This window comes from Motacilla alba, chromosome 7, assembly GCF_015832195.1.
Source record: "Motacilla alba alba isolate MOTALB_02 chromosome 7, Motacilla_alba_V1.0_pri, whole genome shotgun sequence".
Lineage (NCBI taxonomy): Eukaryota > Metazoa > Chordata > Aves > Passeriformes > Motacillidae > Motacilla > Motacilla alba.
Window position 1 is genome coordinate 28515226 of NC_052022.1, and position 12706 is coordinate 28527931.

A 12706-nucleotide genomic window follows, 5' to 3' on the forward strand; every position below is an offset into this window, starting at 1 on the left:
GAGGAATAGGGCAGTTTTCAATTTTCTTTAATATGTGCTCTGTAGAGACAATTAGACCTTTGGATTTCTGGGTTGGTATTTGGTAACAGCAGTGCTACCACAATATTAATCAAGAAGAGGAAGCACTGAATAAATTCCTACTGGGATTTCTTCACTTTGAATTTGTCTTAGTATTGCTCATTTTCATAAAGTTGAATTGTCTGTGTCACAAGTGCCACTTATGGGCAGTGGAAAAGCGTATTCAGCACTCGAGAGAGACCATGGCCAGTACATGGCAAGACCAGTGCTTGGGGAGACCAAAGCATAGTTTATTAAAGCATAAACCTAAAGAGAAGCGAGTAGAACTTAGCCATAACACAATACATAATTATGTTACCTTTCCTTAACTACTCTTCCCTGCTGAGAAGAAGTTTTCCTTTGTTTTTTCAAGTCTATCACAGTGAGAGCTTGGTGCTCTTGCTCACGAGGCACAGCGATGGTTCTGGCCCTGGTGCAATGCTGAGTAGTGGTGTTTTCGTTCCCCCGTGGCAGTGTGGTGCTGCTTGCCTGTCCTCTTCATGGGCTGTATTCCAAGGTCAGCTGGGGACTGTCCCCCTCTGAACTCCTTCCAGAGCTGCACAGCAAACCCAGCTCCTCTTTGGCTCCTCTGTGTATCCCCTGCAGGAGATAATATCATAAAAGGTCTGGTGTGACTGCAGTGTAGTTTCTCATGGACATTACAGATGATCCTTCATCAGTCACTGACCACAGGGAGGCAGAAAGCCGTTGGAAAATGTGGTAGCAGGAAGCATTATATAGGCTTAATAGGCCCTGAGCTGAGCTTTGAGGTTGTGCCTTGCAGTGTCCATGTGCACAGACACAGACAGCATACAGATAATGCATTTGTGCAGTTTGTGTAAGCACATGTCTGTATTTTAAAGCCAGATGCAAGTCTTCGTGCTTTTTAATTAGGTCTCTGCAAGATGTACAAATACATAGGAATTTATTAGAGCACATTTTTGATTTTTCTCTCTACAATTAAAGAAATCATAGTAATTGATTACTGAAGTCTTCAATAGAAAGAAAAGGTATTTTAGCAAGCTTCATAGATACTAAATGGAAGAATAACTAGGGCAACTATTCATGTTTAATGACTAAATATAGTTTTGGCACTACCTATTTCATGCCAGTCTCTTCAAGCATTGTAGATTTATGGATTATAGCTAGGCAGGAGTTATGAGAGGAATTTTTTTTAAAGGAGATTGGGAACCACAGTGTATTTTGAGCTGTGTGCCAGTGTCCAGATTAGCCCAAAGCATTGACACTCCAATGGCTATCTTCACCAAAGCTTCAAAGTGCTAATTTATGCTTTGTTTTAAAGTGGGCTACTATGAGCTGGCCTGCGACCATACATAATTAGGAAGATATGATTGTCTTTATCTTCATGTCTAAACTGAGTTGTTAATTGAATAGAATGCTGTGGATCACTGCATGCAATACTAGAGTGCTGCATTAGCTCAGAACTGAGTGGTGCTCCTCTAGGGGGTACTGCCTTTTATTGAATCACTTATTATTTTTTTAATAAGTGATTTACAGTATGGTGTTGACTTAATGAAATCAACCTGTGTTTTGCTGAAAGTGCTTTACAAATGTATGTGCTTTATAAATGTAGGCAGGCTAGATAAAACAGATAGAAGGACTTTAAAAAAACCCCAAAGCAACCACTTGCTAGTAAAGTAGGTAGATCTTATGAATCAGGAGAAAAAAATTCAGGAAGACTGGCTGTGTTCCAGCAGTCTCTTCCAGTCATCTGCCAGGCCCCAAATATAAATTTCATGATGGTTTTCATTCTTTCTCACTGGTTTTGTATTCTCTAATCTGTATACTTGCACTGCAGGGTGGCATCATTGTTTGTCAAGGTAAGCAAGTCCTGCATCAGGCTCAGATGTAGCAATTAAAATTTCATTTATTGACACTTTACAAAACACTTTACAGTGTTTGAACTGTGAAACTGTTTCACTTGCATATCTGTGACTATGTCAGGTGGTCAGAACAGGGTTCTTACTGCTCAGGTGATGGGATTCCTTCCTTGTGGCACAAGCTACAGGTACAGGTGATTGCTGTTGGGGCTGTAGGAGGCTTGGTGCTCTTTTCTGGAGCACTTCTAGGGTTCTGCAACTGTGGTGTCTCTCCATATGCTTTTCCTTCCTTAGGAAATGGAAGTATGAACATTTTCTCCCACTGCAGTCCATAATGGCATTTAGTTGCTGTATAGCATGACACTGGTTTGTCTGCCTACCTTCACAGCAGTCAGAAGAATTGCATTTGTTTTGGTCTGGCTTTCCCAATCTGAAACAATGACTCCATGAATACTAGAAGCTGGTGTTGCTGCCAGAAGAGTGGTTCTGCTCTCCTCTCCTCTCATCCCTGGTGAGCTGATTGAGGTTAGAGGAGCCAGCAAGGAGAGGGACAAAAAGAGAGTAATTTTAGCCTGGACCAGAGCCCCTGCTGGGTTCACTGCATGGCTACACAAACACTTGTGCCAGCACAAGGCAGGAAAGGCACACAGGGGATGAAACAAGTGGTCAGGAGGGGGAAAGATGAGAATGTTTCTTTTGCTGACACCACAGGAATAAATTGTTTGTGGAACTGTGGTTGAGTACCTCAGTGGTAGCCAAACACAGAAATGGCTCTCGCAGTCCCTGACCTCCACTCTGCTGGTCCAGATTTTTTGATTCCTCGAACCAGATGTCACTTTCCTGTAATTCTCCTGCTCAAAACTGAGGTTTTGGGGTTTTTTTTGCCACTTCCACGTGTTTCCAGTATTGTGACAGAAAACATGGAGTGTGTTGAAATAGAACAGTGCTGGTTTCCAAGTGCAACACGGGTGCTACAAAAAGTTTAAATTTCAGGGTTTAGAAACCTTTTTGGTTCAAATTGGGTAGAATTGTAGGAGGCTTTAATTTTCCAGGATACATATCTCTGTGACCTTGTTTTCAGTAAATGGTTGACTGGCCAATATGTGGTTGTTCTCATCAATTGCCTGATTTAAATTTTTTTGTTGCCATCCTCTTTGTGTTGTTGGTTGACCTTTCTTTTTGGCTTTCAGAGATTTTTTGTTGTTTTGTTTTTTTTGTTTTTTTTTTTTTTTTTTTTGTTTGGGATGGTGCTTTAGGGTTGTTTTTTTGCATTTTGTTTTGCTTTTTAGAAAAAAAAGGTCGGTGAACTTAGAACAGTTGTAGCAGAAATACGGCAAAAATGCCTGTTGGTCTGTAATCATAGTTCATCACTGGATGCAGGCACACACTTGACATACATACAGCCAATTGTGTTCATAATTATATGGTAAATACTTCACAAAAGGTAATGGGTTTGCCACTTAATGACACCTTTTTAGATGCTTATAAGGGAGTGAAAAGGAGAATACACCAAGATTACTTTTATTAAATATTCAAGTCTTCTCTTCTTGACAGTCATAATAAAGCTTCCCACTTCTGATGCTTGTCAGATGAGAATTTCAAAGGACTTTATAGACAGGAGCAAAGTAAGGCATTAAACAATTCATCCCTTTGAGTGGGATGGAAAAGTGTTGTCCTCCTTCTGCAGAAGAGAAGTGCAAACCACAGTAACAGATTTTCCACAGTCCCACCTGATTGAATGAAACGTGGATCCCCAATAGGCGTTAACCTCAGACATAATGAATAAAAAAGGTGTTGATGAATTCTGCCTTCTGTGTCCTTTGCAGGCTTTCTTTGTGGACCACAACTCGCGCACCACGACGTTCATCGACCCGCGGCTGCCCTTGCAGAGCAGCCGGCCCACCAGTGCGCTGGTCCATCGGCAGCACTTGACTCGGCAGCGCAGCCACAGTGCTGGGGAGGTGAGTGGGGTCTGGGCCTCCTCGGGGGCACCACCATCCTCTTTCACATCATTCCATGTGCAGAGGAGCATGATCCTTCTGTAACAGTGCACCAGTCATCTGTAAGGATTTATTATTTTTTCTGCCAGCCGTTGTTGCTTTTAACATGTATGAATTCAGAGGAAAAATGTCAAACGTGAATTTTTCTTACTTTGAATTTGCAGTAACCCCACTTAACCACAGGAGAGCATCTGATTACAGATTACTGATTACTGTATCCAGTCTTTCACTGACAAAATGTGCATTGTCTAGTGTGGCGTCTGCTGAGTGTGTTCATACAAAACTGTGCAAAATAAGAAGGGGGAAAAGATGGAATGTGTGACTGTACATCTAGTTCTGCAGCTTCCCCATGAAGTGTAAAAAAATCATACCACATACAGCCTTAATCAGACTGTTAGATGCCTTTGAATATATATTTAATCTCTACTTTCTGATCAGAAGTACATGGAAAACACTTTTTTGTTGTTATGTTGTCGTGCACCATTTTCACTGGCAGTCCCCATAGTGGTGTTGTCACTTCCTTATACTTGTTACTTTGTGTATGTGCAGTGACTTGGACTTCAGTTGTACTTTATTTAAAAACCTCCATACTGTTGGCTGTAGGTTGTCTTTTCAGGAGAGGGCTATTCCATGCCAGCAATTAAATATAATACAATTCAGAATAGCAAGAGAAATGATCTGATGTATCCTTTTCTTAGCTCAGTCTTGTGACAGATGAAGGTCTGCCAGGCCTCTGTTTCAGAGCAAGCATGAATCTTGTCTGTCACTTCTCTAACAGGGCTTCCACTGAGCTGCAGAGAGTGCCACAGCACTGGCTGCATATCTTGTCACATCCTGTGTGAACATGGTTTAGTCAGCTCCCCTCCAGTGTCAGGAATATTTTGCAAATGGTTTTAAATAGCATTTTCCATCGGTTTGGTGATGTTGTGTATAAGGCAAGAAGCTATATACCTTCATAGAGCTATTTAGATCTTGAATAGGGTAAAGCAAGTATTTCTGTTTGATTGATTTCCAGCAGAGCAGAATTTTTTTTTTCTTGACTTTACCCAATATGCACCCAAATCATCTTTCTTTAAGCAGCATCCAGTAGCTCTGCATGTAAAACAGGCATTTGTGCCAACCGTGCTCCTGAAGTTGTCAGTGCTGCAAAACAAGTATGGTTTATCCAACAAGAAATGATCATATATATTTCATATACATAGTACTGCTTACCTGTCAGAATTTCCCACTCCATTTAGATACATGAAGTTCATGAAACCATGTTTCTATATGCAATTTTAGAAGTGTTTCCTTGATATTGTTACAATTGTTACTTGAATTAATTCCAGGTATAATTCCAGATAGGAATCTCAAGCATAGCAAGTCAATACAGTATGACCATTCCAGTATTAATGATGCAATGATGTTCTTTTTACATATGTATGAACCTGAACACCAGTTTTACCTCTGCACTTTAGGGCTTATGTATTGCATATTGCATATTTGCAATTTTTTTTCCTATTTTAAGCTATTGCACAACGGAACTGTACATTATTGCAAAAGATGAGTACTTAATGAAAAAAAAACCAAAACAACAAAATACTTTCTTTGGCTTTAACTTGCCATGAACTTTGATGTTTTGAATCCACTGACCCAGTTTTTACAGAGATGCTCTAAAGCAAACATGGACCAGTGTAAGGAATGCCTTTTTAGCTGAAGCTGAACTACAGTGTGAAGCTGGAGCTAATAATAATGGCATTCCTTTTCCAGCCCATTGCCTAACAGGAAATAATTCTTCATTTTTCTGAAAGAGTATTATGAGAGAGCAAAAAGGTCTTGGGAGATATCTTGGGACTTTTGCTGCTTTGTGATTTCAGAGATTGGATTCAAAAGCAACCTTTTATAATTATTTGATCTTTTGCAGTTAGAATTTTTAGAGATCTTTGAAGCTTGGGGGTGCAGTTCAAATGCTAACCATTACATGTAGGCAGATAAATGGAGAAGTAAACAAAGAGGTCCAGCAGGATGAAAAAGAGGTTGACCAAATGTTTTATAGAGATAAAATACTGAATACCGAGAAATGTCTGAAACCTCATGATGCAGTAAACTGCAGCAGTTGCCCTGAGATAACGAATGCCTCTAAGAACAATTTTATGTTGTGGTTCTACCCTAAAAATTGTTCACATGCAATTTTTTAACTCCAGAAGGTGAATACAAGAAAAACAGAACAGTGTTTCTGAATTATTCTAGGAGCCATGTTTTTACCAATTTTGGACTTGTTTGCTGTGCCTGAACGTGAACTCACTTCTTTATTCTTCTTTGAGGCTTCAGCCACAAACTTTTTTCCACTTCAAATTTAGGGAAACTGTATTCATGCACAGAGGTAATGGAGGTGCTAATGAAGGAGCAGAATTTGGTTCCCAGAATGTTTCATGTAGATGAAGATGTCCAGAAATTACAAAAGACAAAATTAAATTACAAAATCAAAAAAGGTATCCCAGTTTTCATTTTTTTGGTCTCTTTTCAGAATGGGACTGTTTAAAAATAGCAGTAAATTTTGCATTAGTTTTGATTCTTCCTATTAATGGTCCCAGTATGCTAAATAATGTTTTGCTAGTACCTGTCCTAGCAGCACAGCTGCTTCCTGCTGCAGTGGTTACTGGGGATAGTGATCAAGCAAAGCCTTGATGCACGTGCTTGGTTCTAAGCCATATAAATTCTCACTTTTCTGTACCTGAGTGCTTGTGCTGGCACAGGGACACTCACTGTGGTTGCTTGCACGTTTTCAGGTTGGAGAGGACTCCCGTCATTCAGGACCCCCCGTTTTGCCAAGACCATCCAGCACATTTAACACAGTCAGCAGAGCTCAGTACCAGGATGTGGTTCCAGTGGGTACGCCAGCGTCCAGCCTCTGCTCGGAGTTCTCCATCACTGAGGGGCCATGGCAGTGTGCACTGCTGGGGTTTCCATTCACTTGGGATGGCTGCAAGTTGCCATTTGTTATGGTCCTTCTGTCCATCAGCATTTCCGCACTGTTCATTTGGAACTTTCAGAGCTGGAAGTGTGCAGAACCAAATAACTGATGTATTTTACCTTCCTAGCTCACATACTCTGTGTGCTCACAGGATGAACTCAAGCCAGGGAGTCAGATTGGGTCCTAATTGGACTCCATGTATTCCCAGTGATTTTTAACTTTTTCTTTTTTGTTTTTTTCTCACAACTTCTGAGCATCTATTTTGGCAGGAGTACAGAAAGTGTTAATCAGCTTGGAATTAGCCATTAGCTTAACTTCTGTTCTCAGTTACATACACACAGAGTTACTGACTTCAGTGGCACCACGTACAGAATGTAGCTTGTTAAATCTAACAGCTGTCACATTGTGCTAAATCAAGATAAATTAATCTGATTAACTCTAACTGGCTCTTTGTACTGTGGCATATTTACTTGGAAACCTCTGCCCATTTAAATCCTCCCCCTTGCCATGGACGTGGTGTGCATGCTTCACAGGATCAGCCATTAATGAGGATTTGACATGGGTGTTTCCAATGGCTGCTTAATGTTTGAGAATAGATGCAGTGAAAACCTGCAGGTCCCTCCAGTTTTATACTAACAATAAATATTCTTGTTTGACCTTAGCTAAGAGTGTGAGTGCTAAAATACAATAGAAATTGCTAACAGAATTATAGCTGCTAGCAGTAGAAAGAATATGTCACAATGAGATTTGGTTCATAATCATAAGAAGTGTGTTCCTTAAAAGACAATAGAATTGGTAGTCTTACATACAAAAGTATCAACCCAGTACTTCTAAACTTAAAACTATGAAGGTGAAGTATGTCATTATTGTTGTCATCCTTTGTTTTGGGATCTCCTTTTTCAGCATGATATTTTTGTTAATATTTCAGCTTACAATGACAAGATAGTTGCATTTTTGCGGCAGCCCAATATCTTTGAAATTCTACAAGAGCGCCAGCCAGATCTTACCAGGAATCATTCACTCAGGTAAGAAAATTAGTGAAGTTTGCTACTCCCATTTCAGTAAAAGAATGCTAATTACAGTTAGCTACTTTCATTAATTAACAGTGGAACACAACAGAATGTTGACTTCTGGTGACTTCAAGCATATTCATAAAGCTGTGGGAAATAGTTGTTTACTGTATTTCTGTGTAACAGCCTACTATAATAAGATTGAGGAGAACAGAGGTAATGTTTAATTTTCAAATAAAGGTACCTAGAAGAAAATGTTTGGAACAACTGGCTTAAGATTTGCTGATGTCTTCCTAATGTGCCAAGACAGCTGGATGGCACAGCAAATGTGCCCATTCATTCAGCTGGGAGCATGAGGCAGAATGGCATTTGGATTTGTCCTTATCTCTGCAAAGCACATTTACAGAAAGGCTGTTCTGACTTCATGATGTCTGGAGGTAATCTTATCTCAATCAGAATTTTTTATGTCTCTCCAAAATTTACAAAATGGGATATCTACAGATTTTTTGCACAGTGCAGCAGGATCTGAGGAAGGATGATCTTTGTTGTGTGGTTGTTGTAACTCCCTCATATCTTTAGACTTGGAAATGGAAACACCAGCAACGTGGATAGTAGTGACCAGAACTGAAATGAATGTATCTGTTCTTCCTTGGACACTACATTTAAAAAATTGGTTCGATTGTTGGCAGTGTCTCTCCTGTGCAGTGCTGTGTTCCAGAGGCCTACCCACACTGCCAGCACTGGTACTCATTTTTCTTCTGTTCTGTGTTACTTACTGACCCCTTTTCCTCTGTGTCCTGCAAGCTCCCAAAATTCAACAAGCTGCCCTGATTTGCAGTTTCCCCGTGTGTGGTATAACAAGTTTTGTGATGTGACTTCTGTGTTAAAGACATGGTTAACCTTCTAAAGAAATCTAGCTGCCAAACCTGAAACAGCACGCTAGCAGAATACAAGCTCTCTAGAAAATACAGCAGAAATCTACAGTTCTCAGCATGTCAAAACACTTCTACCCATATCACAGCAGGCAAGTTTTTCCCACCAGGCTTGGTTTGAAATCTGCTGGGAAGTAGTATAAAAACAATTTCTAGTTGTTTGTAGTTTTATTGCTTCATATTCTTTTTCCCAGGGTGCTTGGTTTCCTTCAGTCTGATAGCAATCGGTGTAATTTTCTTCATATGTGTTGTGGGTTTTTTAACAAATTAGAGTTCAAATTGCTCATGAGGCTTGTTGGTATTCCCCGATTCTGCTTCTAGTAGACTCTTGCTTCCTGATTACAGATTCATAATTTCCCACACATTTGACTTTCTCAAGAAAAGATGGGTTTTCAGAAATGGAATATCAGAGGATATTTTAATATTTTTCCATATTTTAATAATTTTATTTTACATTGAATGGGATTGGTCAGAAAAGCCATTCTCTTAAGCTGAATGGTTCCATTCTAATTTTAGTCTTTGAAGTTAGTAATTTGATTAAGGTAAATTATCTTCCATTATACTTCTCTTATATCCTTCTAGAGCTGATGCTTCAGTTACGTTTTAATTTTCATAAAGATCCCAGTTTTATTTTCCTGGTTAGTCTTTTAAGATCCCGATTTAGCAAATTATTGGAATCCATGTCTATTTGACCCATTGTGAGACTAAGCAACTCCGTGGACATTGCTGTAACACCTGATAAATTAGGACCTAACTAAAATCCTTCAGTATAAATTCTTTGTGTAATTTTTTTGATAGTGATTAGTACAACTGCCAGTAATGTCTTCCTTTGAGGACCTCGGTGCAGTTGAAGTGGAATGATAATGATATTAAACATTATTATTATTATTATTACTACTATTAATATTAATATTATTGTAATTATACATAGGTGAGGAGGAAAATTGTATTTGGCCAGTGGAAGAGGACAAAGATAATTTGAAAAGATCTCTGACATTTATTGTCTAAAATAATTTATCATTCCCTTAGAGAAAGAAGAGATAAAAAGTTGAGAGTCTATTAAAATTTAAAGTGAAAGTATACTAAATGTAGAAAAGTGCTGTTCAGAGGTCTCATGGTGGAGTGAGAGCATTATACATGCCATATCTTTTATTAGATTAAATCTTCTTCCAAGCCACTGCAGGTAAATCTGAGAGGCTGCTAAATAATGTCAAGGGCTTCAGGTAAAGGCACCTGTTATACATTAAATGTAATTTATATCTTAATGGAAGGTAAAAGGCATATGTATTAAAAAAAAACCCCACTGAAATCACAACTCTCACTGGTAACCCCAGGAAGTCATGGATTGCATTCATTTAGAAGGCTGAATGTATTAGTTGACCTAGAAAATGTCTTTCTGGTTTCTGGTGTTGCTGCCAACCGAACACTGAGATATATTTTATAATCCAGCATTTATTTCCTCCAGCCTTGCCATTTGGGCACTGATGTAAAGTGAAGTGGGCTCTGCAAGTGTCCAGATGTCCCTGCCCTGCCAATTGCATGGAGTGTTTTTGACCTTCTTGTCACTGTTGGTAGTAGCACATGGAGTAGATAGACCTGTGAGCTGAGCTAATGCTGCTGTTCTCTCTTCTGCTGTTCTTCCTGTTTGTTTGGGGGTTTTCTCCTTTCGATTTGGGACTAGGTTTAGGTTTTACTACATGAGTTTGGTTCTTGTTTTCTTTTCCTCCAGAAGTGTAAAGCCAAATTGGAATTTATCTCTACTGTACTTTCATACTGATAAGAAAAAATATGGAGGATGTACTTGTATTTCAGAATGCAGGGAAAGGCTCTGCAGAGAAAAATAATAAGAATCAAAGAATTATATTCAGTACAGATCCTAAAATTATGTGTGTTACCATGCTCAGTCTATCATGTATAGACTCCACAACAGTGACCAGACAGGGTCTAGGAGAAAGGATGTGTGCTTAGATGAAATAGAGGGGAGAGATACTACAGTTTTTTTACTGGAAGATATCGTAAGTGCAGTATGGTATGAAAACATTGGCTTTAAAATCACAAGTATGCATTGTAATGTATGGCTTGCATTTGTTCAGAGGTTCAGAAGAGACAGTGAACTCTTTAAAGAGTTCACTTTTGCAGTAGGAATGTCCTCTTACAGGTTTCAGCCTCCTGCTTTGAATTCAGAGATATGGACTTGAGTGTGAATTTGAGGGATTGATTTTTTTTTTTTTTTTTAACTCTTTGGGTGACTACCTGCCAAGGGCATGAGCACATGAGCATTGAAGAGATTTGAAGTGATGAGGGCAACGGGAGCATCCTTCCTCAGAACAAATTAGCTTCTTGGTTGTAGTATTTTACTGCTCATGTGGACTTGGTGTGGAGGGAAAAAAAGTAGGGAAAACCGTAACCCAGAGATTTCTGATATACTCTGTGCTTGTTGCTGTGGTACACATTGATGCCTTATTTGCAATAAGTATTTTGAAAGCCTTTTTTGCTTGCACAGGGAGAAGATCCAGTTCATCCGGACAGAGGGAACACCTGGGCTGGTGCGTTTATCCAGTGATGCAGACCTTGTCATGTTACTCAGGTAGGCACTGCTGCTGCCCATGCACGTGTGGAGCACGCTGTGACAACTGCTCAGGAGCTTTCAGGGGGCAGCGTGGGCTGATGGTGTCACCCAATTGTTTCCCCTTCACTCCCTGGACTTGCAGCTGGGAGAGCTACAGCTCCAGGCTCAGGTTTTATTTTCATCACATTCAGTTCTAGATGGTAGTTGAAGGTCAGGCTTTTCAGAGGATGATGGAATATGAAAAGCAAGTGCAAGAGCACTGTGCTTGTGATTCATATGGGTTTGCCCAGGCCACCTTTAATTGTCCTGTTGCATCTAGCCCTGATGCTTAGAAAGGTGGTACAGCTCAGACCTTTATTCAGCAATGAGCCGTGTGCTACTTTTACACTGCATCTGTTTAGTTCTGTGCTTTGGGAAGTGCCTGTTTGGAAAGGCACATACTTGACAGGCATTTTTATTACTTTATTTCTCTCTTGCCTCTTCACTGTGCTGTCAAGCATTGTCCCCTTTAGTAAAGGTAATATTCTTACAGACTTCAGGAAATGGGAAGCTGATTCTTTATTAGTTTTCATTTAAGCTATTAACTCAATAAATCAGGCAGATTTTTTGCTAAAATTAAACCCTTTTATCTTGATACTGTGCTCTCATCCACTGTAGAAGTGCATCAAGACCTTCTCAGGTACCTTTAAAACTGAATCTAGTGAAACAGAATTGACATTAGTAGTTGTATTTTGGGGCCAGGTTGCAAAATTATAATCCCGTCTGGTCCCTAAATCTCCAAATTATTACACCTATTAATAAAAAAATCTCATTTTAAATCTATGCTTGGGCCTGTTTGAAATGTAAATATTGTTTCTTTAAAAACTTAGTTAAAAAAAAGTTATATGTAACTTGGAGGAAAACATCACATGGCCGTGACTGTAAGAAGAACTGTCAGAAAGGACCCATTTAAAAAAATCCATGTAAAAAAAGTCTAGATATTTGTTTGGTGAAGAGACTTAGTAAAAAACATTTTTTATTTGAACATTGTTTTCATTGCATTGGACAGTATAAGTTTGGCTTGCAGTTCTTTCTATAGCTCAGTTTTTGAAAGTAGTTTTTACATATTATCACGGCAGTTTATTTGTGCCATGTTTCACATTCAAAATACATTTTGATACCAGATCCATTCTGACATTAGATATTCTGTCCCTTTTTGGATTTGCTTGTGTCAAATTGTCAAATTTGGGAAAAAACTGAAATTTTAATACATGTGTGCATACATACACACACACACACACACAGAGATGCAGTGATTAGGCTGCAGAATGTTTGGGTTTTTCCACTTTTAAAGTTGTGTATCAA

At 39.2% G+C, this 12706-nt stretch overlaps 1 protein-coding gene across 3 annotated transcripts in view; it reads left to right on the plus strand.

Moving 5' to 3' along the window:
- Positions 1-12706, plus strand: part of HECW2 (HECT, C2 and WW domain containing E3 ubiquitin protein ligase 2) — a 150057-nt gene that overhangs the window by 105974 nt on the left and 31377 nt on the right. For all 3 annotated transcript variants that reach the window (XM_038142492.1, XM_038142493.1, XM_038142494.1), the window contains 4 exons: positions 3725-3859; positions 6667-6769; positions 7780-7876; positions 11297-11380. In XM_038142492.1, coding sequence (XP_037998420.1) covers positions 3725-3859; positions 6667-6769; positions 7780-7876; positions 11297-11380 — 419 coding nt within the window. The remainder of the gene's footprint in view (positions 1-3724; positions 3860-6666; positions 6770-7779; positions 7877-11296; positions 11381-12706) is intronic.